This window comes from Gasterosteus aculeatus, chromosome 21 (genome assembly GCF_964276395.1).
Source record: "Gasterosteus aculeatus chromosome 21, fGasAcu3.hap1.1, whole genome shotgun sequence".
NCBI classification, from domain to species: Eukaryota; Metazoa; Chordata; class Actinopteri; order Perciformes; family Gasterosteidae; genus Gasterosteus; species Gasterosteus aculeatus.
This window is the reverse complement of record NC_135708.1, coordinates 15,063,934-15,090,720: the sequence shown is the minus strand read 5'-3', so window position 1 is coordinate 15,090,720 and position 26,787 is coordinate 15,063,934. Positions and strand designations below refer to the sequence as shown.

At 44.5% G+C, this 26,787-nt stretch overlaps 3 protein-coding genes across 10 annotated transcripts in view; 1 reads left to right on the top strand and 2 right to left on the bottom strand.

The window, feature by feature from the left end:
- Positions 1–220: 220 nt before the first annotated feature.
- LOC120811853 (receptor-type tyrosine-protein kinase FLT3) lies at positions 221–8,193 on the bottom strand. Of its 2 annotated transcripts, none has more exons than XM_040167531.2 (24): positions 7,869–8,193; positions 7,313–7,395; positions 6,419–6,570; positions 6,203–6,324; positions 5,979–6,099; positions 5,748–5,875; positions 5,470–5,618; positions 5,221–5,359; positions 4,915–5,092; positions 4,677–4,777; positions 4,449–4,560; positions 4,163–4,365; positions 3,964–4,076; positions 3,752–3,884; positions 3,067–3,171; positions 2,857–2,967; positions 2,612–2,771; positions 2,384–2,496; positions 2,161–2,276; positions 1,823–1,945; positions 1,614–1,725; positions 1,419–1,518; positions 1,096–1,201; positions 221–980 (listed from the first exon to the last, which is right to left on the bottom strand). In XM_040167531.2, exons 1-24 carry the CDS (start codon positions 8,191–8,193, stop codon positions 765–767), a joined length of 3,321 nt encoding a protein of 1,106 aa, XP_040023465.2. In that variant the 3' UTR covers positions 221–764. The 2 variants fall into 2 exon arrangements, with proteins under 2 accessions (XP_040023465.2, XP_077952696.1); XM_078096570.1 differs by having other exon boundaries at positions 4,163–4,362.
- Positions 7,996–19,756, top strand: pan3 (poly(A) specific ribonuclease subunit PAN3). 7 transcript variants are annotated; one of them, XM_078096573.1, is made up of 19 exons: positions 8,538–8,705; positions 8,787–9,210; positions 10,129–10,250; positions 10,525–10,594; positions 10,678–10,748; positions 10,960–11,104; positions 11,227–11,465; positions 11,959–12,063; positions 12,156–12,213; positions 12,671–12,832; positions 13,324–13,440; positions 13,658–13,759; positions 14,372–14,537; positions 14,766–14,853; positions 14,975–15,114; positions 15,443–15,572; positions 17,073–17,137; positions 17,222–17,360; positions 17,451–19,756. In XM_078096573.1, exons 2-19 carry the CDS (start codon positions 8,871–8,873, stop codon positions 17,589–17,591), a joined length of 2,400 nt encoding a protein of 799 aa, XP_077952699.1. In that variant the 5' UTR covers positions 8,538–8,705; positions 8,787–8,870; the 3' UTR covers positions 17,592–19,756. The 7 variants fall into 7 exon arrangements, with proteins under 7 accessions (XP_040023473.2, XP_040023471.2, XP_040023472.2 ...); XM_078096572.1 differs by having other exon boundaries at positions 8,543–8,705; positions 11,248–11,465; positions 13,658–13,837; XM_040167536.2 differs by having other exon boundaries at positions 8,543–8,705; positions 13,658–13,837.
- flt1 (fms related receptor tyrosine kinase 1) overlaps positions 19,714–26,787 on the bottom strand; it is a 25,802-nt gene continuing 18,728 nt past the window's right edge. Inside the window, exons 15-30 of the mRNA XM_040167528.2 lie at positions 26,651–26,782; positions 25,516–25,622; positions 24,938–25,073; positions 24,439–24,543; positions 24,219–24,332; positions 23,958–24,046; positions 23,498–23,582; positions 23,320–23,417; positions 23,082–23,204; positions 22,780–22,891; positions 22,550–22,649; positions 22,250–22,355; positions 22,067–22,158; positions 21,702–21,771; positions 21,466–21,557; positions 19,714–20,957 (exon numbers count right to left, since the gene is read on the bottom strand). Coding sequence (XP_040023462.2) covers positions 20,783–20,957; positions 21,466–21,557; positions 21,702–21,771; positions 22,067–22,158; positions 22,250–22,355; positions 22,550–22,649; positions 22,780–22,891; positions 23,082–23,204; positions 23,320–23,417; positions 23,498–23,582; positions 23,958–24,046; positions 24,219–24,332; positions 24,439–24,543; positions 24,938–25,073; positions 25,516–25,622; positions 26,651–26,782 — 1,736 coding nt within the window. The 3' untranslated portion in view covers positions 19,714–20,782. The remainder of the gene's footprint in view (positions 20,958–21,465; positions 21,558–21,701; positions 21,772–22,066; positions 22,159–22,249; positions 22,356–22,549; positions 22,650–22,779; positions 22,892–23,081; positions 23,205–23,319; positions 23,418–23,497; positions 23,583–23,957; positions 24,047–24,218; positions 24,333–24,438; positions 24,544–24,937; positions 25,074–25,515; positions 25,623–26,650; positions 26,783–26,787) is intronic.

The window sequence follows — 26,787 nt, the reverse complement described above, 5'->3', positions numbered from 1 at the left end:
CAGTAAAAATGCAACATCCCATTAATGCAGCAATAACATAAATCCAAAAACATCAAATATGAAGAAAAAACTTTTGCTTTGGTGAAGATAATTCTGAAGATCTGAATTCTTCTTCCATCATGGATTTTATTCATATCATTTTGTTTTTTATTTGTGAATTCTGAATAGATATTCCCCTTCAGACTTTGGAAAATGATTTAAAAAAAGCAAGAAGCAAAAATGTTTTTGGTGGTTGAACTGTTGAGAGATCACCATTTATTTTATGAATGAGTACATTTAATTGCAGGTGTAACACTGACAAACAAATAAAATAATTCAAAATGAAGCTTAAAAAAATAAAATGTTTAAAAATGTTTTTGATCTGCAAGTAATAGCTGCTCGTATTATATGAGAGACCACAAAAAATAATTGCCATAATATTGCACTGCATAACAACATATATGATGTATGATGTGTATATGGTAAAACCCAAAAGCTTATAAATTGCTACATGTTGGCCGAATCCATAAACATTTTACAACTCCTTATCTTGCATGTCTATTATATTACATTACCTCTATAATCCTGAGATGTTTTTGTTCCTTTTTAGCTGCGAAATGAAAATATATTTCTAATATCATTCAACTTATGTTACAATACTCTAATAATAAAAAATATGAAGCAAGTGCATTCTACTCTCAATCCTGAGATTATTGCCAAAAGCCTTATATAAACCGTTAAAACACACACACACGTATAGATAAATTGCTTTGATCATTTGGGGGTCACTCTGTATCGGGCGGCTTCACAAGCTTCTCGTCAGCTGCCGCGGGCTCCGTGTCAGACGCCGCGTCTTTGCTCTCCTCAGTGGCACGGATGCCGCGGTAATCATTGGCCGACTGCGTCCTGTTGTCGTCCTGCTTTGCCAAGGCGGAGATGTCCAAAATGGTCGCGGCGTTCTGGTAGTCGCTGGTCGTCTGGTCGGATGTGTTGTGGTAGAGCTGAAAGAGGAAGGGTGATATGGTGCTTTTAGGTCAGAGACAATGTTCACGTGGCTGTCCAGCTGTGGAGGCGACCGGGATAAAACTGTGACGGTCTCGCTCTGCAGGCCGGTACCTTCTCTTCTCTCTCCGTCAGCCAATCGCACATCAAGGTAACCAGTTTGGAGAACGAGGGCCGGTTGCTGGGATCCAGAGACCAACACTTGCACATCATGCTGTACCTGAGGAAGTCACCCGTGGAGACAAAATATTTTTACAAGACTCCCAGTCAATGCGTATTAGCTAGAAGTCAAAAGGTCAACCCACTGCTGTATTCCTTTCGATGACGGTGGAAATAGTACTTGGTTCCTTTTCTTAAGTGAAAGTCCCAATACAACAAAGTACACTTCAATTCTTCCTGCTTTTACGTCATTGTGGTTATGATTTTATGACACCTACACAGAGTCGTTGGCGTAGTATGGACACTCCATCTTGAATCCTTTCTCAATCATCGAATAGAACGTGTGATCCACCTTCATGCCCGGGTACGGAGTGACACCTGAGAGGGACACAGAACAGAGTAGGCATTAATCGCTGTCTAGGAATTGACGATTTGCTTGCTTTTAAATGCACTAAAGTGCTCGCAAAAACTACCGAGTGAGAAGATTTCCCAGAGCAGAATGCCATAAGCCCAGACGTCACTCTTAATGGTGTAGATCCCCTGAAAGGTGCTCTCCGGTGCCATCCACTTCACGGGCAAGCGCACCTGAAGAAAGCCACGTCGCCCACATGAGGTGTCAGACGCGGTCAGAAACGCACAGAACTTGGCAACCATTGAAACCTCTCAAATAAAAGTACCACACATTTCCTCTGACGACGTAGTTGGAGTCGTTTTCGATGTCTCTGGCCAGTCCGAAGTCACCAATTTTCACCCGCCCGCCCTTTGTCACCAACACGTTCCGAGCTGCCAGGTCTCGATGGATGCACTGCAGACAGACGGGTCATCAGGGCGCTTACTTTGATTTGTCTGATTAATAGTTAATATAGATTTAATGTCCATGCAGGAAGAGCGCAAAGTCATGGCCGTTATTTTGCTTAAAAACAACCAAATGATTAATCAGTTGTCAAACCAGTTTTGTCCTTTCAAGAGTGTGAGTGTTGAGATGTAAATGTAGCGTTTCCACAGTTCTTTGTTTATTACATTCTTGGAGGAGAGGAACTCCATGCCTTTGGCCACTTGGAAGGCAAAGCTGAGCAGGTCATCAAAGGTCAAGATCTGCAGGTCGTCCGTCGGGTCGTCTTCGTAGGTCATCGGGTCTGCGGATGAACTGGGATCAGAAACGATCTCACACCACTCAGATAGATCTGCGGCAATATACAAGTCCATCTGTGTGACAACGCGCATGTTTTGATTTCCAGTTCACCTTCGTAGCCGTCCGCGTCCCCGGAGTTGACGGCGAGGAGAGCGATGTCCTCCTGCCCTCTAGTGGCGGAGCCATACATGGGCATGTAGTTGGCCACTTCTGAGTCCACCTCACTGAGAAAACAGAAGCGTGCCGTGCTTGTTATTGTAAAGTTAAACTTGCAACAGAGTCATTTTGCTTGAACTATTCCCAAGGTTTGCCCCCCCACCTCCCTCCCGCTTTCCTCACCCAGAGCTTCTGTTGGGCTGCAGTTGGTGGTGGAAAAGGTTGCTGAAGCGGATCTTGTTGAAGGCGTCGGCGGCAGACTTGTGGTAGTGCTCTCTGTTGGTCTTCAGGTAGTTCAGTAGATCTCCGTGACAGCAGTACTGAAAAATCAGGTACGTGGGTCCTGTGAGGGAGAAACAAAATAAGACATCGTGGCTTGCATCATGGATCATCACTTCTGACAAAAGTGTCTGCTGCGGTAACTCAACCGGAGTCTGTGCATGCGCCGAGCAGATTAACGATGTTGGCATGATGACCGATGTGAGTCAGCATCTTCAGCTCTGACATCAGCGCCTCCTTCTCCAGCGCCTGGTGTTTCTCTGCAGCGTCAAATATCACATCAGCTGCCGGAACGACTACCCGTGACATATTTTGCATTTAACTCACGGAGAAAGAGATAAAAATGAAACAACACCGACCTTTAAGCATCTTGACGGCCACCTGCTGGGAGACTCCAGGCTTGTTGATGCCGTAAGCTGTAGCCTGGACCACCGTGCCGAAAGCCCCGGAGCCCAGTTCCTGACCTGGCACGGAAACACAGGAAGGAATAGAAGTTTTTCTGCCACGTTGTAAGGGAACAATACCATTAAAAAAAGCTGCGAGTTTATTTATACTTTAGTTGAGTATTTCAATTTTATTCTGCTTCTCTCCACATTTGTTTTTTTTACTGACTTGTGGTCTGTTATAAAATAGAAGGTAAGCGTCCAGTTAGGGCCCCTGGTCACTCTTCAGGTGTCAAAGAGAGATTTCCCCTCTGATTTAAAATACAACTGTTCACGGCCCAAAAACATAAACATAAACCCCCCCGATACCGAATTAAAAATATCTTCTTTCGTAATAATCCAATCGAATGTAGCAGAACGTCTTTGTCCTTCTTTTCCCCATCACCCATGTTACAACTATTTATCTCATAAACTTCCTCTACTTTTTTTTTTCATTTCATATTTTAAGCATATTAAGCTGATAATAGTTTTGGATACAGAAGGAACTGAAATGCAGGGGTTTCACTTGTATTGTATTGCCACTTTGACTTAAGTAAAGCATCAGAGTACTGCTTTCTTCACTGAAGTGGGGTTTTATGTCAGACGCTCGTGAGCTTCGTACCCAGTTCCAGATTCTCTCTGGGAAACTCCCACTTCAGGTCGTATCCAAACTCCTTGAAGTTTATGTAGATGTAATCGTTGTCATTGGGTCCAACCATCTGCATTATCTGGAGCTGGGGCTGGTACCGGGGTTTCTATTGGAAGCACAGAGGAGTTTGCATCGTGTCACCCTGTGTGTTGTTGTGTGTATTTTTGTCAATGTGAAGCACATACCTTTTTTTTCACAAAGTAGGCGAGAACCATGCTAACCACTGCTAAAGCCAGGAGCAGAATAAAACTGCCTACTTTCAGCACCGTGAAGCTGCCGTCATCAGTGTTTGCAGAACCTGAAACGGTGGTGAGAGATAGTTTCTAATGATGACAACGATAATGATAACAGTTGATGATCTTGATTTTAAATCAGTGTCTCTACCTGTGGAGGCCTTGGGTTGATCTGGGTGGTATAATGGGTATTGGGTGTTGCACCAGGATCCAACAGAGTTTGTCACGCAAAACTTTAAAAGATTTCCGGCCACCAGAGGTCTGCTGAGCGAGCGCTTGATTGTCGCGTTACAGGCGACATCAGACAGAGAGTCATTTTCAATCTCCGTCCAGGAAGAGTCCGTTTCACAGCTGCTATGATACATACAGCAGAGACTTGAGGAAATCAGAATGTGATTATGTGTGTTTGTGTTTACAACAAGCTAAGATGAGCGTACCTGTCGTTAGAAGGGGGACACCACATCCAGGTGTAATTTGCTGGAACAAGAGTGGCGGTCTCAATGGTGTACACATTATCACTGCCAACCCTGAATTTTAACGTTGGTGTCTCTGAAACAAAGTCAATAAGCGATGCAAAACAAATTGTGGCGAATGTTTTAAAAATGACAGAATCCAGTAGAATTTAACATTAATCATTTGAGACGCACACGATAAATCTGTCTTACCTACAACACACACTGATATGGTCTTTGTTTCTTTTTGTCCGCCAGCCTCCAAGTGTAATGTATAGTTTCCTGACTTGCGTACATCACATAGCTTCACGATGCTGAGAAGACAACATTTATACCACCCGAAAGTCACAAAGGATTATAATTTCCAGAGAGGCTAGTTTGCCGACATTGTAGAAATGTACAGTACATGATAATTAAAATACAACTATGCAACCGGTAACGTCGCAACTACCTGTGGTGTGTTACCCCTGTGTCCCTCTGGCATTTAGTCACGCTTCCATCAGGATCTTCCCAGGAACATTGCTGGAGAACATGGTGGTAGGAAACAGTGGCCTGCAAACAGGAGGAGGACGCTCTCTCAGCCGGTATGATCCGTCTCTCATCCAGCTGGACAGAGACCAAACCCTTGGCTGCCGAAAAACAAGAATGAAATGAGTCCAAGCCCAAATTGGAACAAACTTTAATGAGTATCATTGATCACTGATGATGTGACTACCCGCACAGAGAGAACAGATTAGGTGAAAGTATTTCCGCTAACCTTGGACACGGATCTCCATAGAGTTTGTTTTGTTGTCATCAGTACTGCAGGTGTATGTCCCACTGTGGTCCATGTTAACTGACTCGATCAACAGGTAGGACATACGATTGCCATTATGGCGATCCGACTTGATGCAAATCTGGGACAAAAATATATCATCGTTGGGATTTGAGTGTAAAAAGACAATCGTACGTGGAAATTATTCAAATAAAAAGAAAATCGCAATGATCTCAGCGGGAATTACCATACCTCTTGGACTTTAGAAGAGCACGCTGATATTTTGGTGCCCATTTTTGAGCTGTTCTCCCAAACAGGTTGTCCTTTACTACTACGGCAGCGTATGAGTAGAGACTGACCCGGGCTCAGGATGGCAGTAGAGACCTTATTAGAGTCTAGGTCTGAAACACAGTTGGGACTCAAGTCAGATATGTTTTGTTAAACGTAGTTTAACAATAAGTCTGATTATTAGAGATAGTCCAAACGTTTGTAGAATGTATTTTTTTATATGAGTTGAAATATCAAATTACCGTAGTCATAGAGTTGAGAGCACTCTTGTCCTTCAGCGTTGTTAGCACAGCACTTCGCTTCACTCATAAAATTCGTACTGGATGTTTGGCTAATTGCCATTGAATCTCTTGTATCTTTCGTTTGTTTTCTGTCCAAGGAGGATTACACAGAAAATGACACTATTATAAGAAGTTTTGGAAGACCACATTGTTAATATATTTGTCGAAAATATGGTTGTGAATCGTGCATACGTTGGGGTTGGGAACCACTGGAGCGTGGGCTTTGGGAAGCCCTCAGAGCTGCATCTAAAATGAGGGGAATACCCGTAATCTTCCACTTCGGACAGCGTCAGCTTTGGTTTTGTGGGACGTCCTGGAAAAAAGTGAATCGTCAAAATCGTATCTGCGTCAAACATTACGTTGTGTGTTTGCTGTATTAAGTTTTAGCGTTGTGCCCGAGAGGTGGTGGGACTCACTGTTTACACGCAGAGACACAGTCAGAGACGTCCCGGTCCCTTCGTTACTTTCACAGCTCAGCTTAAACTTCCCTGAATCTTTTTCAGAAAGCGCCGGTAGGACCATGGAGCTACTCCCGTTTCTGAGTTTAAGAAAAAAACCTCAGTTTAATCATGTAAACATGATAGAAAAGGGCAAACACATCTAAATACACACACACATAGACATTCACTTACACGGTAAGTATTGTGTCTGCTCCTCTGATCCATTGACAAACGGGGAATTCAGAGAAGTGCTCCAGAGAGATGTTGAGTGTCTTACCAAAACATCCTTCTGCGATCACAAAACGAGTCGCATTGGGAGAGGCAACTGGCACAAAATATGTCCCCTGAAAGACAAGACTCGTCGTTTCATGATCTTGCCCTCAGCAGCTTTTGATGTGTTAGCAACAATAACATTTTGTGCAAAGGTTGCAAACCACAATGCAAACTACGGTATGTAGCTCAATAAACAAAGAGGCTGACCTTCATACCGGTAAAAGGCATATTTTGTTGTTTGATGTTGGTGTTTTAATAATAAATAATTCACACGACCAAGTGTACTAGAACTAATTCCATACATATCAAAAAAAAAAAACTTGTCTAGTGTTTGCTTTTAAAAGACATCCTCTTTGAAAGGTTACGCTAAAATTATTTATAAACGGACACCTCAAACTGGTGAACAGAAATAAACGTTTAGTCGAGTGTGTGCTATTTGCCTCTCTGCAGTTTCACAACCTCATGTTGTGCTGCAGCTTTGTTTCTAACTAAATCAAAGGCAATGAAAGTATTTTGTTTAATCTGCGATATGGTCTTATGTAAAGAAGTCACTGGTGATGACAACAATGTATATGCTGGACTAATGCACTGAAAAAGGCAAACGTTAAATTGCATTATGTTATATGGTCACAATCTATTTTCTGTAAAAGCTGCTGTCTGAATGTATGTGTCACTAGTTTACATTCCCTCAGCATTTATTGGAGTTTACCAATGATGAATAGTTTCCTTAAATCGTTATAAATTCAGAAATATACAAAAACGATTTAATGCATAATTCAGTTAAAACACAGTGAAGATCCCGACGACTTTTACCTCAAGGTAGGACTCACAAGTCCGCTTCTGCGCTGCGATGCCATCCGAGCAGTGAAGCTCAACAGCACACAGGAGGAAGATAACTACAAGAATAAAATTTTTTTTACTTAATTTCAGCCAGAGGCTATTTAAAAAGAAGCGGGTATTTTTAAGAGATGTACATTAGAAATGCAATCCCCCCCCCAAACTGTTAGCTCTTTCTCTAGTTAATTAAAATGATTTAGCATATAGATGATCATTTCATAAACTATTTCTTAAATACTTGATATTTCTTAATTCCATCAGAGCAGGTGTGTCTCTCATCCGAAGTTTACCACTTTTTACTGAACGTTCCTCAAACTTAATTATTGAACAACAGCTGAATGTCATCATTGAACGGAATGTTTCACAATGCGACATTGTCGTATCGATCTTCAAAAAATGCGATATGAAAGAAATGATGCTAATATTATTGTTTTAAGATTTTGAAATAATCAAAAAACATTTATATCTATTCAAATTGCATTCGTATTCACCATCACTGCCAATAACTCCCGAGTGAAGAGGTTTGACTCACCCGCGATCATATCGATCCGCCTGCGCATTGGTCCTTTCTTTCTGTCAGTGTCATTACAGGGTGAGACAGCGACACTTTGATGTGACAAGTGTGTGCGTGAACCTTTTAAACGGAGGAAGTGTGACTCGAAACGATGACGCTGTGAGCCGCGCATGGCTGGAACTATTAATGCAACTTTTAGCAAAGGCTCAATGGAATATGATGGGAGCCAAATTACCATATGATAACAACCACGTGCGTGTGTTTTTAAAGTTGTATTGTCTTTTTGGACTACGGGGAGAAAATGGTGAGAAAATAAGCAATAAGTAAATTCACATTTGTACATTTTTTCAAGTAATTGTGATAATTTCACATTTCCTACCAGACGAACATTTTTATTTATTTCATTTTTATTTTGGTCTGATGTTCTTTTACCAGTTTTCTTCAGTGCAGATAATATAAAACCGTATAAATCCAGATATGCCATGTTGCAATAATCTGCTTCGTTTGCTAGAATTTAAACATGTAAACATTAAGCAAAGGCACTAAGCAGTATTGATGCTTACAATTTGCCTCCAAAACACCTTTACGCCGTCGTCTGCTTTGGTCGTTTTGCATGTCACGATATTATTGTGCGGCAGATTCAACTTGCGGCTTGCGCTTGTAAACTCCGCCAAACGCTGTACCCACAATGCAAAGCTAAGCTAGCGAGTCCTTAGCAGAGCAGCAGGAGAAGAAAACAACAACAGGCTACTTTACGAACGAGGCAGCTGCATGGATAGCGACAACAACGACGACCAGGAGACCGCGCATGCAAAGATATTTTCTTAACCCTCGAATCCATCTTAGCCTTAGAATGTGAGTACCGTCGGGTTTTGAGTGTTCTTCGCCAGCTCAACTGATATTAATTCGCTCCTTTAAGGGGGAATCTTTTTGCAGGCTAGCTGGCTAGCTCGCTAGCTACCTGCGTCTCTCTATGTTTGAGTGTCTTCCGGCTGCAGCGGTGGCGGCAGCAGCGGTGCCATGAACAGTGGACTCCCAGCCTCAGCTGCTCCGCTTGGGGTTGCCGGAATACCCAATGTCAAGGTGAAGTTTTGCCGATATTACGCGAAAGACAAAACCTGCTTTTATGGGGAAGAGTGCCAGTTCCTCCACGAGGATCCTTCCATGTCAGGCTTGCCGCTGCACGGCGGCGGCGGCAGCCCCGTGCCGATGTCGATGGCCGGAGGTGGCGGGACGCCCGCGGTGTTTTCTCTCGGCGGCTCCGCGGCGGCCTGCCCGGGCGGCGGGGGGACCGGCGTGTCCAAGAAAAGTGAACCATTGGGTCCTACGGGCGCATCTCTGGAGGGGCAGCTGTTATCAAGTGAGTAACAATTACGGCAAGAAAGCGCCTCTCACGGGTGACTGGCTCGGACTTTACTTTTGGGCCTTGTTGGGCTTTGTTAAAATCCAGCTCGGGGATTCATTTGAGGCCTCGTCACCCCAAAACAGCGTGGGTTTCACTTAACTTGCCAAACCTTATTTAAAGCCTTCTTATATGCAGCTAGCATACGTTGTACTCGTTTGCCGACTAGATAATGACGTTTTTTTCCGGTGGTTATAAGTCATAAGTAATGTTTGTGACAACATGCAGTTAACATTAGCCATGCTGTTGCAGCTCGCACGGAGGAGGCCTGCTGTTTTTCTATGACAGCTGTGAGTGGGGAAAAATCCGGGACACACTACTGCTAGCTAGTGTAGCTATTAGCTAGCTAGCGTTAGCTAAACTAGCTTCAAATTGACCGTTTTTATTAACTTCAACGCGTGTGGCTTTTCTTTCTACCAGGGGTTATCACATTTAGTTCTAGCTCCGGTGGTTAGTTCCAGGTTGAGTGTTTTAAGTGAGCTGTGGTATTCGTGTTAAATGTAGTTTTGGTGTACTGTTTGCTAACATTAGCTTGACCACCCCGTTCACGGGGCATTCGTTTAGCAATTGTGTCACGGTGGTTCCCAACGTAAACAAACCACCGTGACTAAAATCCACGTGTAACTCAATCACGTCCTCTTTAACCCGGGACGACCGCTACCATAAACCTTATTTGTTGTTGTTATTAAACGATGCTCTGTGCATATCGCCCTGTGGCAGACTTGACGTGAGCTCGCACGTTGTAATGTTGGCGGCGGAACTGTTTACATGCTCCTAAATTAGTTCTGTGTTTGTAGCTCGATGCGGCAGTGCAGACGTGCACAAACTGCTTCCTCGTATCTGTTAAGCACATAATTATCTTGCTGTTTCCAACAGTCCCAGGGATGGAGGGTGCAACTCTGAGCGATGCCAATCTCACCAACTCTTACTTCAGCAGCAGCTTTATTGGCGTCAATGGGTTTGGAAGCCCAGCTGAGACTAAATACTCAATGATGCAGGTACAAATGAAAAACTGTATATTCGAGTTAGTGTAAAGGAACAAAGGAACAAACAAAACAAAAACTGCATTGTAAAATAATGTAATTGTGGTTGTACACCCATTCACAAGCTTAGTTATTGACATATTTTACTTGTATTGATATATTTGAGTTAGTCTAAATGTTTAATTGGGATTCACACATCTCATCACAAAGCAATATCTGCATCTAACTTATTGATAAATATTTAAGCATATTGGAGCGAAAATGTTGTTCTTGATGCTGTTCTCTTTAGCGAATGACCACCAGCAGCAGCTCTCCAAGTCTCAACGACTGTGCCAAGAACTTCAGCCACAGCACACATGGTGAGACTCTCGGTGCTCAGCGAAGCGGTGTGCGGTACTCATCCGGTGTATATTAAATGTCTTTTTCTCGTTGGTCCCCACAGATCCAGTGAACTCCCCGACATCCTCACTTTTTAGTGATTTTGGTGCTCTTAGTATCTCCCAAAGGAGAAAGGTGAGCTCGCAAGCATCTTAATCCGAATCAGTCCAAATCAGTAAGATGCTTTAAAATTTCAGTACTGCTTTTTTATTTTTTATAAGCATCTAGTTAAGACTCGACTGAGATGAGTTTGATTGATGTCCTTTGTCTTTATTGCCATCGGGTGTGGTTGATGTAATGTAAACTTGTGCTTACATTACAAAAACTTATGTTTGTGTACCATCAGACTCCTAACCCGGCAGCAAGTGAGTTCATCCCTAAGGGAGCTCCACGTATGGCCACGATGGTTCAGTCCACTGTCCAGGCCTTCCCCTCGCCTCTCTTCCCACATCCTGGCCTCCCCACCTCCACGGCTGCTGCCCTGGCTCCTGGTGAGGTTTTTTTTTAAGCTCAGTGACCGAGAAACCACCCCATTATATCTGTTTGCAGTAGCTTCTACGTCACCTTGTTTTGTTTTTGATCTTCAGATGTGCCACTATTGAAACCAATATAGACTCTCTGTCTCCAATTTTAGGTATGTCTCTTTCTGCGGGATCTTCTCCTCTCCACTCCCCGAAAATTACACCGCACACCTCACCGGCTCCACGTCGGCGCAGTCACACCCCAAACCCGGCCAACTACATGGTGCCCACAAGTGCAGCTGACCAGGGACCTCACATGATCCAGAAAGAAACCGTAGGGGGGACCACCTACTTCTACACAGACAACACCCCAGCACCGATGGCCGGGATGGTATGTGCTACACAAACTGTGCGACACTGTATTTTATTTGGGATACACTAAAGCATGGGGATACACTACAATACTTTTGAATTCCTAGCCAGACTCAAAGATGCAGCATCACATCATGACATTTGTAAATGTGGATTGGAAGCAAAGGAGTTTGCATTTAACTCATTATCTGACCTCAGGTTCTTTTTAAGAAGCCAGAACTTGGCACCTGAATTCCTGCACATGACCCTACACTTCAGTGATCTCCCGCACCCACCCTTTTTCTTTTCATACTTGAAAAACACACTTAATTGTGGCTAACTATGGTTTATAACTTGGCTTCAGAGGGCGTGTTTGCCATCACAACTCATCATTAAAATAATAAGAGCTTCATTCCGTCACATTAATTTGTGTAGCTACGAGCTTGTAGTTTGAAAAAAAGAAAAGAAAAAAGATCTCATTGGTTTTCATTTCTCGATAAATAGGAAGCTGTGTTTTTCTGGTTTCATCGCAGGTGTTTCCTACGTACCATATCTATCCCCCCACTGCACCCCATGTGGCTTACATGCAGCCAAAAGCCAACGCTCCGTCCTTCTTCATGGCAGATGAACTCCGACAGGTTTTTTCCAACATACCTACCTCCTTTTTGAAGTATTTGCCATGTTATCCAGAGGCAGTGTTCAATGTGGTGCCCTTTAATTTGTCTTCCAGGAGTTGATAAACAGACATCTGATAACCATGGCCCAGATTGACCACTCAGAGAACACAGGTACAGGGTCTGCTTTGTTTTCAATACAAATGCTTGTTATAAGTTCAAAAAAGTCCTATTTGGAGTTCACAAAACGGGGGCTTTGTATTCATCAGAAGACAATTTGGATGCTGTCTACAACTAAACCCACATTTCTTTCTGAAACAAATGTGGAGGGGATTTCTTCGCGTAGAGTTGATTTCTTTGTGTAAGAGTTTAACGGTGTTGAAATTTTTTTTGTTTTACGTGCCAACTTTTGTAATTTGTCAGGCACACAACGAGAAGGTAAAGTTAGGGATTTTGTGAAGGTAAATCATATTGGTAAAGTATAATCTAGTGCTGGTTTAGTAAGTCAAAACTAATTATTCCTCGTGTTGGCTATGAACTAGTTATAACTTTTTAATATATATTTTTTTTAATTTTGCGTGTTATTCGTTCATTGTTTAATTTCCTCTGTGACTTTGTCGTTCTTTGGCAGACGTACCCTCGGAGGTGGACAGCTACCACAGCCTCTTCCCGCTTGAGGCCCTGCCTCCACCAAACCGCATGCAGAAGACCAGCAACTTCAGCTACATGACCTCCTGCTACAAGGCTGTCAACAGCAAGGATGACCTTCCTTACTGCCTGAGGAGGATACACGGTAATAAATAAGTTACGAAGTTTCCTTCCACAATAACGCATATGTCACTCCACCAAAAAAGCCAGTTTCAGGAAGTATTTAATGGTGTATCGACTCATAATGTTGTTTTTTAGTAACTAAAAATGCCACTAGCTTTAAGAGAAAACCGATTGCTTCCAAAGAATACCAAAGGTCTTCAAAAACCTTTTGATTCGACTGGCGTAATGCTTTCTCAATTACTCTTTCCAAATGATTGGTATTTTTCAGAAAATACAACTCGAGCAACTAAATGGATTAAATGTATGTAGTCATTTGCAGAAAATTATTTTTTCTTCAAAAGGGCAAATAATGCATTGCTGGTGAAAAAAAGAAAACAAATTCTTTGGATCTCTTGTTTGTAATTTTGATTACGATGAGCAGTGCACGACATGAGTTGTGATCGTGTAAGATGTAGCTGTACTTCTCATTGCCCTTTTTGTGTGTTGTGTGTCTTTTTTTTTAAACGTATACAGGTTTCCGCCTTGTAAACACCAAGTGTATGATGCTGGTGGACATGTGGAAGAAAATTCAGCACTCAAACTCTGTAACACTGAGGGAGGTCTTCACCACAAAGGCCTTTGGAGACCACTGTGAGTGTTTGTTGTGTATGAACATTCTTGTCTCTTTCTGGAATATTTTACGTAATCCACAACTTTATTCCCAAATGCTAAATTAGACGGTGGATCGGTATACTTGTGTCTACAGTGTAGCATTTTAACTCTATTAAGTTGCTGGTGCTTTTTAGGTGTCTATAAACTGCGTTGCCGTCATTTCAAACCCTTTCCCGCATGGCTCTGTTTGTCCCAGCGTTGGTCTTCTCCTATGACTTTCATGCGGGTGCAGAAACCATGTTCGGCAGACACTTCAGTGATCCTGCGGCAGATTCGTACTTCACCAAGAGGAAGTGGGGTGAGTTGGTCTACCGTCACAATGAAGCCAGTATCACCCCAGATGCCCATCTTCAGCCATCTGCTTCCAACACTTGGGGTTTGTTTACTTGTATGCTAATGAGGTCATCAGCTATGGTCTATTTGTGTGTGGGTTTTTTTTAAGGTTTGCTGTGCGTCGTGTTGCTCATATCCTGTGTTTGATGGTTGTGCAGTAAACGCTAAACAGCTCAGCACTTTAAATAAAGATGCATTCCCCTTAACGTTTAGGGGCCTTAAACGAGGCTTCGGATTGTTTGGAGTTTGAACGTTCCTAGGTTGACAGTTAGTGTGCGTTTTGTGCGAGTGAGACGTGGGGACTCAAAGGAAACTGTGGCTGAAACTGATCCTAGGACAGGTGCTGTCAGGTCTACCTACTGGGGAAGCAAAACCGTCCTGGTCTTTGTCTCGTCTGTATAAAAACTGTGTCTCAATTGTAAGTTAGTTGTATGTTAGATTGAATAAAAATTGCATATCTTATTGACCTCATAACTGCAATGGTCCTGGAGGAAAGGAAGCCAGTGACAGTTTGAGGGTTTACTTTTTTGACTGCGCAGGCTGCATTTGGGTGATAAATCCTATTGCTTATGTGCAGGACAACATGAACCTCCCCCCCCACGGCAGCATGCCGGTTTGCTCCCGGAGTCTCTTATCTGGGCCTACATCGTCCAGCTCAGCTCGGCCCTGCGCACCATCCACACTGCCGGCCTGGCCTGCCGCGTCATGGACCCCAGCAAGATCCTCATCACCGGCAAGACCAGGTACACACGCGTCGATCTGTCCACAGTTAACACGAGTAGATGACCGCGGAGTCTCTTATAGATGTCAATGGGGGTGTATGCTGTAAGTACATTAAAAGCAGAAGTCTTGTTTTATTATTATACTTCCTTTTTTCACAACCCTGTGGTTGTGCGCTCTGACGTGCACATCAACTGTTGATGATGATAGTGTCCCTATGATGATAGTGTCCCTTTCTGTTATCTCTGCAGGTTACGGGTGAACTGTGTCGGTGTGTTTGATGTCTTGACCTTTGACAGCAGTCAAACCAATCATCTTGCCCTAATGCCACAGTACCAGGTACACTACACATGAATATGCACAAAAGAGGAGCCGTTTCCCACCCACGTACTATGAGCATATCGTTAAACACTTTTCAAAATGCGACCGGTTCATTGATAGTTGTGTTTTTGTTGCGTAGCAAGCAGACCTTGTGTCGCTGGGCAAGGTGGTGCTGGCGTTGGCGTGCAACTCATTGGCTGGTATTCAGAGGGAGAACCTGCAGAAGGCCATGGAGCTGGTGTCCATCAACTACTCCTCAGACCTGAAGAACCTCATTCTGTAAGGGCGGGAGGGGTGCAGCGTGTGTGATCCCAGAACCCCCAGAAATCAAGTTTGCGTTAAAGTTAAAGTTTGCGTTTGCGTAAATTATTTGTTTTGAGGGGCTTTTAGATCTCAAATTGTCAAGTCTTTTGTCAGCCTGAAACTGCCCATTGCAAACATGACAGGTCCACTTCTTAGCGTTTGCATGATCTCCTTTTGTACAGGAGCAGAGCCATATTTAAATGTCGCATGAAGTGCTGCATTAAGACGAGTGTTGACACCTAAAGCGCTCACTGACACGCTCTTTGAAGAGTCCTAACAAACGGATGTTTTTGCGTGGGTACAGGTATCTGCTGACCGAACAATCTCGCCTGCGCAGCGTCAACGACATCATGCCGATGATCGGAGCTCGATTCTACACACAGCTGGATGCATCGCAGATGAGGAACGATGTCATTGAGGAGGATCTGGCCAAGGTATTAAGATAATAAATAAAAAGGAGGTTTTGTGTCTCACCGGCAGAGAAGCGCATGGTTGTTGGGTGGTGGCTGCAAATAGGCCAGTGGTTTACTGAGCAAAGGGGGAACTAGTATGCACACAGGAAGTTTGTATGGTATATTGTAGGCCTCACAGTCTCGCCCTGAATGTTGTCGCTCCCGCTGTTAAACGTGTGAAACAACCGGCCCGCGCCTCCTTTTCTTTTTTCTTTCTCACTCAGACCCCAACTTCCCTTTCACACCCAGACTTCGGAGGCATCCATCGAACTATTTAAACCTTTTGTCTTGGTGTTTTATCTCCATGCTGCAAACAACTTCTCTTTCTGCCTTTCTGTTAGATGTCCATCGGGGTGCACAAAATGTACGTAACAGAAGTTCTGAAAAGTCGAGTCGTATATTTTTGGGCCAAACCTGCCTGTGATCTGCTAATATCTGTGCTGGCTGGGAGAGGGCGAGCGCTTCTTGTCTGTGCCCCCATCTCTGCACAATGTGGTAGCTGAAGGCGTGTCTGCACCTATGGAGCGGTAGCCGTGTTACAAAAATCAGCATGTAGAACGAGCAGTTTCGTTCACTTAACTGTAGCAAAATAGTTAAAATAAATCATCCACATATAAATGCTTCAAGTAGAGCAAGTTTGTGCTCCAGAAGAGCTCAATGAGCGTAAACAGGGAGGTGTTTTATACCGCAAATTGTTTCAACACAATATGGCAAGAGCAGCGGGTTTTGACATGGTTGTTTTAATTGATCTTCAATCATTCTCACTTTGTCCAACAGTGCAGAAAGAGATTTGAAAGGGTGAGACAGGCAGAGAGGAGGAAGAGAAAGGAGAGGCAGGAGTAAATTAGATCTGCACAGGGGAAAGGTGAGCTACAACTTGTTGACAATAACCTGATGCGGAGTCAAGATCAGCCAGTGATCAACAGTGGGTGCAGCGAGGTCGCTTGGTATTCATATGTCACATATCACAAGTCACTGACCACAGGAACGGAAAATTCTGCTTCTCGTGATTGACTTCTTGTAAGGAGGAAGTGTCCTCTGGTACTTGCGAGAGTCCAGCTCCATGTATGGACAGAGTGGGTAGCAGCAGACGCTTCCGAATCAGTTCCTGGTAAGGATGCGCTGTCTTGTCATATCCACTGATACTAGCATGCTAGACCTCGCCCATCCTGTCCTGTAACGCCACTTGTACCTTTTTAAAACGAGTACCTCTAATCCCTGTAGCTCCACGCTGCCTCAGTCCACAGAGGAGGACGACGAGTAGGAGCTGAGCTTGTCCATCATGTTGAAGCTTAAATCCCAGGTGGATTCAGTTAACTTTAACCAGCAGGATATTGCTTCTCCCAGAGCGCGAATGCTGCGCATACAGCAGCGCAGCCTCAGGCCACGCGGCACGATTAACCTGTTACTTTCTGAGCTCCTCCTACCAACTATCCCGTTTAGGAACAATTACGTAATTAATTTGAATTCCTTTATTCGCAGGAGGTGCAAAACGGCCGTCTCTTCCGCCTGTTGGCCAAACTGGGCACCATCAACGAGCGGCCAGAGTAAGTCGCTTCTTTAATAAGCGACCCGCGTGCGCTTTCCCTTCCGTTATGATTCCACTCTGTGACCCTGCTCGTGTCTCTCAGGTTCCAGAAAGACCCGTCGTGGTCGGAGACGGGCGACCGCTACCTGTTGAAGCTCTTCCGGGATCACCTGTTCCACCAGGTGACGGAAGCCGGGACGCCCTGGATCGACCTCAGCCACATCGTCTCCTGCCTCAACAAAGTCAGGGAGCTTTCTCCTCCACTTTTTTGTTATTGTTATTTCTCACTAAATATGACTGTTTTCTAACTGCGTCCTCCTGTGTTCACGCAGCTGGACGCTGGCGTTCCCGAGAAGATCAGCCTGGTGTCGCGGGACGAGAAGAGCGTCCTGGTCGTGACCTACTCGGACCTGAAGCGTTGCTTCGACAGTACCTTCCAGGAGCTGCAGGCCGCAGCCTCCGGCTCTCTGTAGCGCCCCCTTCGGGGACATGGGATGGGACCGCCTGTACCTGGAGCACACTATTGCACTACAGCGGAGGACCAGTCTCACGGAGATGACATCAGCACGGCGAAGGCGGCGGGGCTTCGTGAACCTCAGTCACATACACTGACTCTGTCCACCAGGAAGGCTTTTTCTAAAGTGTATTTTTTTTTTGTTTTCCTAAAAAAAAAAAAAAAACTTCCCCCTTCCTCCCGGCCGCAGCTGAAAATCGTAAAATAAACGGGGTAGAAAAAGACAAGCATAAAAAGACAAACTGAAACTGTGACAAACGAGTACGATGACATTTTTTTAGATTTGGGAACAAACAAGAAACAAACCATGAGGTTTTGAACTATTTTCTGGCTTTTATTGTTTGTTTTGACATTTGGGGATTTGTTTTTCTGAGGAGGATGCACTAAGATTTTAATTTTTTATCAATAAGTGCGAGTGACCTACAGGGTGCAGAAAGAGCTGAAGACACCGACGCAAACACCAGAGGAACAAACGAGCAAAATCCAGCTTCCTATGGACTGCGACTCTCTTCCGGCCGGAGACCCCCTTCATTGTTGACACTCTGGGAGACGGGACACACCACTCAAGTTTCCCATTAGAGTGGGACGGCACATGTTTCATGAAGTGGGTTGGCCCCCCCCTCCCTCTCTTTTTTCCCCTGAGAAAGAACAACCCACTTGGGAAGGTGGGAAGGGCTCCTAAACTGGAAAAATCTATTTTGATTTGGGAGATTGTGGAACATCTCGCTTGTGGGTGAGCAAGCTACCATGGATTTAAGATTTGGGGGCGGGGGTGGGGGGGAGAGATTGTACATTTTCTTTGGCACTGAGGAAGCGGTGCCTTCTCCTGATGCCGTTTACCAGGTGTTTTTTGTTGATTTTGGAGCAACCACCTTTTTGGTCAATGGACGCTTTCGCGACTTGAACTGGTCCTTCTGGTTTGGCTGTCCAGCGCTTGGCTGTGGCCCAAGGGTGGCGCTCCTGTTGAGGTGGAGCCACAGCTGCCTCTTTGTGGAATGTCCTTATTTTGTCAGCCACTTGTCCTCCTGCCCCAACGTCCCCTTTTCGGTCCCTCTTACTCTCCTCTTATTTCTACTTTGACCCCAATCTTCAATTCCAAACGGGGGACAAAGGCCACTCTCCATTTGAGACAAAGTGACACGTTTTTCTCCTTGTTCGGGTTTTGTGCAGGAACGAATGGTGGGAACCATGACGGCAACTTCGTTTTTGCCTCGAGTCAACCTTTTATTATTCTGTGGACCAATTCCAGCAGGGTTTTTGGGGAAGGGATGAAGGACACCGGCGAGAACGGGGCAACAACAGCTGTGTTTTATTTGACTTTTAAAGATCATGAAATACAAACGGCGGCTGAGCTGCACTCACTCGGAGGACTTGGATTTCTCTCAGGACGGCTCAACAGCCGGAGGGGCCCCGTGATTGAATGTGTTTGGCTGTCATTGGTCAGCCCCTGTCCAGGCGGAGAGCTGCAGCGGGGCGGAGGGGATGTCTTCCGGTGGAGGTGGTGGGGATCAGTCAGAGGGATGATATGTCGCCCCTAAGTACGGTTCATATTCCGTCTTTGAATCACCCGGGTTTTTTTTTCATTTGGTGCAAACCTGCTCCACTCTGATAAAGAGATCAATCCGAGCTCTGTATAATTACTGTTCTTGATTTCTCTGCCTTATTCTAGCTCTCGGTAGCGTCTGACGAGTGCGCGCAAGCGAAAGGCCGCAGACAAAAAGGGTCTTGCGGACGAATCGTTGTTAAAGGCTTAAACAAGAACAACGTCTTGCCGTTTTACATTCACCTTTCAAAGTTGCCATGGAAGTGGATGATCTGTACTCGGGGCGAACAAACCCTGCAGAGAGCTGGCTGTGATGGATCATGTACTACTTCCTCTGTTTTAGTGAAATGAACAGAAAAAAAAACATTTGGTGGTGAATGTGGTGCTTTTTAGAAAACCCTTAAAACACGCACGCCCACCTAACGGTCCACACACTGTCAGTTCTCATATCACCCCCCCCTCACATTACAACACCTACAATCACCATGTTAGGACGTTTTATGCCCCTCTTGTGTTCATTGTTTCAAATTTTGCAATATTTGTGTGTACAGCAGTATTTTAATAAAGAATACCAAAATTGATACATGCAGGATATCGTTTTGTTTTTGAAATTACAATCAATAAAATCAATAAAAAAAACATAACAAAATATAATACGATTCATCAAGACCGCACAAACATTTGTGTTTTATACCAGAGAATATTTATGTGTGGGTGAAAGGTTCCATCGCCGTTTTAAAGGGGTTAACGGACACGTCAGTCCTAATTAACAGCTCATGCGTTTCTGTAAATAAAGATATATATATATATATATTACTAAAACAGCATAACATTTGGTCAACTCTGAAGGATCTGACATATTTAACATTTTATATAGTAAACTAATATAAACTTAGTTGCCAGTTTAATAGTTAAGCAACTCTCAGCGATCCAATTAATTTTTTTCCTTTTAGACAAATATTTGAACACTTGTTTTTGCAGACAGTAGTTTGACTTACTGAGTGTTTTTTCACATGTTTTGTCCTTCCTCATTAATACCACTGCCGGACAAATCAGCACCTTCCTCAGACCGCTTCAGTTAAAGTGAACATTAGAAACGGAAACTGGCAACTGAGTACATATTACATCCACTCATCCATGGAATAAATGCAGCATTTAAATAAATACAGATGAATACGTCCGGTCAAACGACCTACAATTCAGTCTTATTGTTACTTTTTTTTTTCCAGCATATAAAAGCGGTGTTTGAGGAACCATTATTTTATACAGCAGTGTTCCTCTTCACAAAGCTCAGCACATGAGGTACCAAAACAATACGCTCTAATAATCTGCATAACTCTTAGCTGCTCTGGGAAGCATCGTGTGGTGGTATAAAACATTACTTGGTAATACTGTAGAGGCTTTGTTGCACGACAGGTTTTTTTGAGAACTTAAGAACCGCAAAGGGATATTTTTATGTTTGGTCGCAGAAGAGAAAGGAGGACGGCAGAAAACGCGCGGATACAACGAGGTAGAGGACGCAGACTACGGTCTAGTTGAATAAAGATTGTGAGCAGGAATATACAGTATATGTGTGTGTGTGTGTGTGTTCCCTCTGAGCAGCGATGCTACAGGGAAGGGAAGAGGAAAGCCGAGTTGTAGTCCGGAGGAGGAGAGCCCCCCTCGTCAGACTCCCAATCGCGCGGAAGGATGGAGGGCGAGACCGAGTCGTCCCAGAGACCCTTGATGTTGTCCAACAGGAAAGGCACCTGTTGGTCCCGGCACGCAGTGAAGGCAAAGAACCTGAGAACGTGCACAAGCAGAGTTATGGCCTCGTTTAAAATACCGCATCGCGCTTTGTCCGTACTAAATAATCTAAATCATAACATCTTTTAACATACTAAGTTAAATAATGAAAGTCACAATATATTACGCCAAAAGAAATGATAAAGTGTTCAAAAATGCTTTTGGATAATACTTGAATTAGTACTAAAAAGATTAAAGGAACGTAAGAAATGCATAAAATCTACGCACTAATTTAATGAAAAGACTTCTTATAAATTGCCATAATATAGTAACCCATTAAAAGTAGCATGGTAAAGGTAGTAGCAGGGTTTGCCATAATAGTACACTTTAATTAACGAGTTACTACCGGTCTAAACAAAACATCAAAACGACCTTTAACCTATAGTTCATTCATAAGGTCCCTAAGGCCCCCTTCTTAAGTCCATTGTGAAATGTGAACGTGTGCATCACCACTGTGTGCGAGGATTTGCAGGCGACTGGAGGAAAAAGATCAAGTAAAGATCACCTGCTGAATTTCCTGATCTTTGGGCCGTTGTTCCACGTCAGACTCTCGGTTTCCTCGGATGCCAGCACCATGCCGCTGTCACTCTGCTCATCCTAAAGCCGGAGGGGGGAACATGCAGCTTATCGAAGCTTCAGCTTCTAGCTTGTTTCATCTGCTTTCATTCAAAACAATAAACTGTGTGTGTGTGTGTGTGTGTGTATGTGTGCGTGCAGTCAGAAGCGAGGGAGTTTCCTTACGTAAGGGCTGTCCGGCTCTGTGCAGGGCGGCTCCTCAAACGTCTGCAGTGTGGCCATGGCCCTCATGTAGCTGCATAGGTTGGATTCACATTCAAAACATTTGGAAATGTTTCCACTTTCTCAAGCTGTTTCCTCTTGTTTTATGATGGAGTTTCAGTTTTCTCGCACCTCTCTCAACTTTCACATCCACACCTGTCTTTTCGTCCCATGTTTATTTCTCTACATTGATTTGAATTGATTTCTTAAATACATCATATATGAACATCTTTCTATATGTATAATACATCTTCAGTCAAGCTGGGAAATCCAGACCTAACATGTTACGTAACATTTTTAAAAAAAATATCTTCTTCATGTTTTTCTACCTCAAGTTTGTGACTGCAAGCACGTTTTCCTTGAAGGTCTCGCCGGTATCTCCACTCACGAGAGACACCAGAGGAATGTAGTCCTTCCCTTCCTGTCAAAGAGAAGGAGCGAAGACAGACATTCGTAAGACATCTTTTGCGTAGACATTTTTCTGGAGAAACCTTCACTGTGCTCAGTGTGACCTGCTGAACCCTGGCCTGCAGCAGGTCTCCCAGGGTCTCCACCAGGTTCGAGAAGGTGGGTCGGTCCGAGGGACTGGCCTCCCAGCATGCCAGCATGGTGCTGTAACTGGGAACACAAGCATACAGGTGCAGGGTTTAACTCTCGACCAACATCGTGTCATTACCTGTGTCACATGACGTAGAGGTTCAAATTCCACCAACTATTTACTACCATCCTACGTGTTAGACCTCCATTAACTCCCATCTAGCCTCCGCTACTAATTTCAGTAGGTAACTAGTGTGGAAAAAGTGTCCACCCACATCTCAGGTGTGCTGTAGTCAGGTGCTCGCATCCTCGTCCCCCCCTTCAGTCTGTGGCAGAACTCCTCATCAATGTGAAGACCAGGGTACGGAGAAGCTCCTGTTGGACACACACAGTCACATTTATACGTGGTAAATCAAGTAGGTTAAGTTCTACAGGGCTTGTTGTGTTGTGCGACGTGTGTCTGTTATTTTGTCTACCGCCCGGGTAGAGGTGAGAGGGCTCTTACCCAGAGAGAAGATCTCCCACAGCAGGACGCCGTAGGACCACACGTCGCTCTGCGTGGTGAACACCTTGTCAAAGATGGACTCTGGAGACATCCACTTGAGAGGGAGGCGGGCCTGTCAGCCAATCAGAGGACAGCAGCAGAGTTACCAAAGGCCACTAAGGGGGAAACTTTGAAAGTTCTTGTAAAGCGCTTTAACTGCGGTCTGTGAAAGAATTGCATTGTCCTCCCCTCCCCTTCACCCCCAGAAGAAATTGTTGAAACTGTGTTGTTTTTTTGGAGCCGAGCTGGTTGCGCGTACTCACGTCTCCCTTGCGGACGTAGTCGGGGTCTTTGTAGATGTCTCTGGCCAGGCCAAAGTCACAGATCTTGACCACTTTATTGTCGGAGAGCAAAATGTTCCTGGCGGCCAGGTCCCTGTGAATACACTGATGGCAGAAGCAAGGAGAACAGCACTAATGACTCACGGAAAACTCACATGGTGCACCTGCATCAACACACGCAAACACACACACACACACACACACACATCAAGTTTCAGACCTTGCGAGAGGCCAGAAACTCCATTCCTCGCGCCACCTGGTAGCTGAAAGAGATGAGATCCTCTGGGAATAAGGGCGAGTTGGAGGCCGATTTGTGACCTGGGGGCAGAAAGGGGGATATTAAAGCAGCTCGCTTATTCACAAACACGAGGAAACCTTCACAGAAGCTCACGGCTTACTGGGGGGCTTTTCATTGGTGTCTCTCTCATCAAACTCGGACATGCTGGCGACAGACGCCGGCCCCCTGTCCTCTCCTCTGGCAGGCTGAGGGGAGGAGAAAGCAGTTTTCACAATAAAATAAATAAACAAATAAAATGTTCATTGGTTTTGATCAATTTGTTGGGATGGTCAACATGTTTTGCTCTGTGACAATGTTTTTTTTTTCGGTGTCTAAACCTGTGAGGAAATTAAGGAAGTGGTCGTCCTGCTTGCGGACTGATAACATATTTGAAACAGACTGCAGAAGTAACCCTTTACATGGTTTTGTAATTGAGTGCAGCAAAATTTTTTTTTTTTTTTTTTTTTTCTCAACCGTAAGGAGAAGTGTGGGGGCGCAGAGGTCTGTGTTAACTCGCCACGCCATGATGTGAAAAACCTGCCGTATCACGGCAACATCGTCGACCGCGTTTGTGGACCCACCGTCTTGTGCACAAACACGTCTCTCTTTCCCTTCAGGAAGGTGGAGAGATTTCCATACCGGCAGTACTCCACAATGACCATCAGCGGCCCTGCGCACACAGGAACACACAGTGTACAGTTGGGCCCGGGCGTGAGGTCACAGACACATAGACCAGTAGCTCCTGGTACACTTAAGCTTATGCATTCAAATTCACTCGTGCACATATGCGCATGTACGTAAATGCATGCTAAGAAGCACACAAGCACGAGAAATGAGCACACCTCCCAGTTTGGTGCAGGCTCCCAGTAGGTTGACTACGTTCAGATGGTGTCCGATGTGGTTGAGGATCTTCAGCTCGGTCATCAGGGCTTTGTGTTCGCTGTCTGTAGCTCCCTCTGGTGGACAGCGGCCAGGGGGAGAAAAAAACAAGTGGAATAAATGCTTTTTGCACGCGATTTGAGATTTCATTTTCTCGGAACGCAGTGAGACGCCGCGTTGTACCTTTGAGCATCTTAACAGCCACAGTGCTGCAGCTGGAGGCGTTTTCTATTCCGAACGCAGCCGCCTGCATCACCTTCCCGAAGGCTCCACGGCCCAGAGGTTTCCCTGTGAGAGAGAGAGAGAGAGATCTGATTGAGCTGCTTCATTAATTACTATTATTGTCTATCCTGGATGTCAGATGCTGATAAAAGGAGACCCTATCAACAGCCGATCTAAATGACCCACCCTAGAGGGCTGATTAGTTCCAGTCTAATTACCCTTCACAACCCCCCCTCACCCCCAGTTGATTAGCTCACCACTGACAACAGAGACACAAAGTCTGATTAATGGAATGAGAGTCACTCCCCATAATACTCTGATAAGACCTCTGAGAAAGTCCTTTATCTGTAATGGGATCTTAAAGGCCTTCGCTTTCTCCCATCATTAGCATCACGTTCCCCGAAATCCTTCATATCACAAGCGGCTGATGTTAAAAACACCCATTCCTGAACATTGGTACCTAATTTGAGCCGCTCCCGAGGGAACTCCCATTGGTTGGGGTCGTATTGCAGTCTCTCACACTGCTCGTCTATCGGCCCCTCTCCGCTGTCCAGGATGATTGACAGGTACTCGGGTTTGGTGTTTGCGTTACTGGGCTTTGAAGAAAGAATAGAAAAGCGGTATTATATCGACACCGCAGTTTTATAGTATTTGGAGAAAGGTTGTGAACAGGCACAGTTTTGAAATCAATTTAAACTCCCCTTAATTATTACCATCTCTCATGTATTGCTGTATCGGAGTATAGTTCATAGCATACGTGTGAATCCGTAAATTTAAATATACGTTTTTAAGTGCATTAATGTGTTTGTAACAAAGAAACAATTTTCATTGCCGCTTCGCTGAAACATGCAGAGCCACAGGTTCTTTTCACCTGGTAGTGTTAGGATGACTCAGGTGAAAAGAAAAGAAAAGCCTGAGATGTTGCTGCTGCAAAGAAACGGAACCCACCATTACTGTACTGAATTATATACTGAAGATACTTGCAGACATACTTAGAAAACAGTATTTATGTTTCCTACATATCTTGGTTCCTCTCACCTGTCTCAGTTTGCGTATGAAGAGCGTCAGCAAAAGCCAGAATAGAGCGGCAACAACACAGGTACAGGTGAGGGCGGGAATCTCCAGGAATGAGACTTCTGTGGCTCCTAAATGTACACAAACACACAGCAGTGCTCATTAGCTTCCCTTTTGTATTAGAATTCATTTACTTTAGTGTGTACAAGACTGGAAGCAGCTGCACACGACATTAAACATATCGAGATGAAAAACTTTTTTTGATTTTTTATGCATTCTGTCCGTTCAGATGATTTAGACTGAGATAAACTTATGTACAATAAAGAATAAATCAGAGATGCTTTGTTAAAGTGACATTACATCATTTTGCTTGCGGTTAAAGATGTTGTCCGCCTTCCAACCTCCAAATGGGGGCACTGTGTTTTCACAATCAGCCACCTTACTCGTTGAATCACCATCTAATTTATTCCTCCTTTCTTCAATGTGACGCAGTGAAAACGCTCAGCTGAGTGTGGAGCCTGTGTGAGAGGCAGGACGGGCCCTTTCTGGAGGAAATAAAAACGGGAGACAGCTTCCTTCCTGACTGACCAGAACACAAAAACACTCACACCCACACGCGCGCACACGCCTGCCAGCGCGTACACACACACACACACACACACACACACAAACACACACACATACACACACACTCAGACTCACAGCCACTCCTCCTGCAGAACCTGACTGGGAAGTGTGTCCACCACTTCTGCCGTGGAACGATGCTAAAACTGTGGGGTAGCACTACATGGGGCCTGTCTGCACCGGACGCTTGACTGAGTTTGTGTGCATGTGTGTGTGTGTGTGTGTGTGTGTGTGTGTGTGTATGCACGAACACTGAACAAAAGGAGGTTTTTCCACTTTTGGATTATGTTAATAATTGATAAACAGACATATAATCTCCCATTAATATAATTGACACACACTTCCTGTGTGTATAAATACAACATCCATAAAAACAACTTGATACACTGCGTGTCTGTACAGCCAGACTCTGCATCTATTTGCAGGACTGGGAACAATGGACATTCAGACATACCCTTATATGGAACTGTCCCATCTGTAAGAAGTAGTAAACACAGCCGATCAAAGGCAGAAAAATACATGTGCGTTTGCTTACCGTTGACCCATATATGGGCAGAGCTCTCTGCAGATCCCCTCACATTGGTGGCCTGGCACGTGTAAAGGCCCTGGTCCTCCACCGTGATCCGATCAATGTGGAGGGTCCCATCTTCTGCCGATATCACGATACCTAAA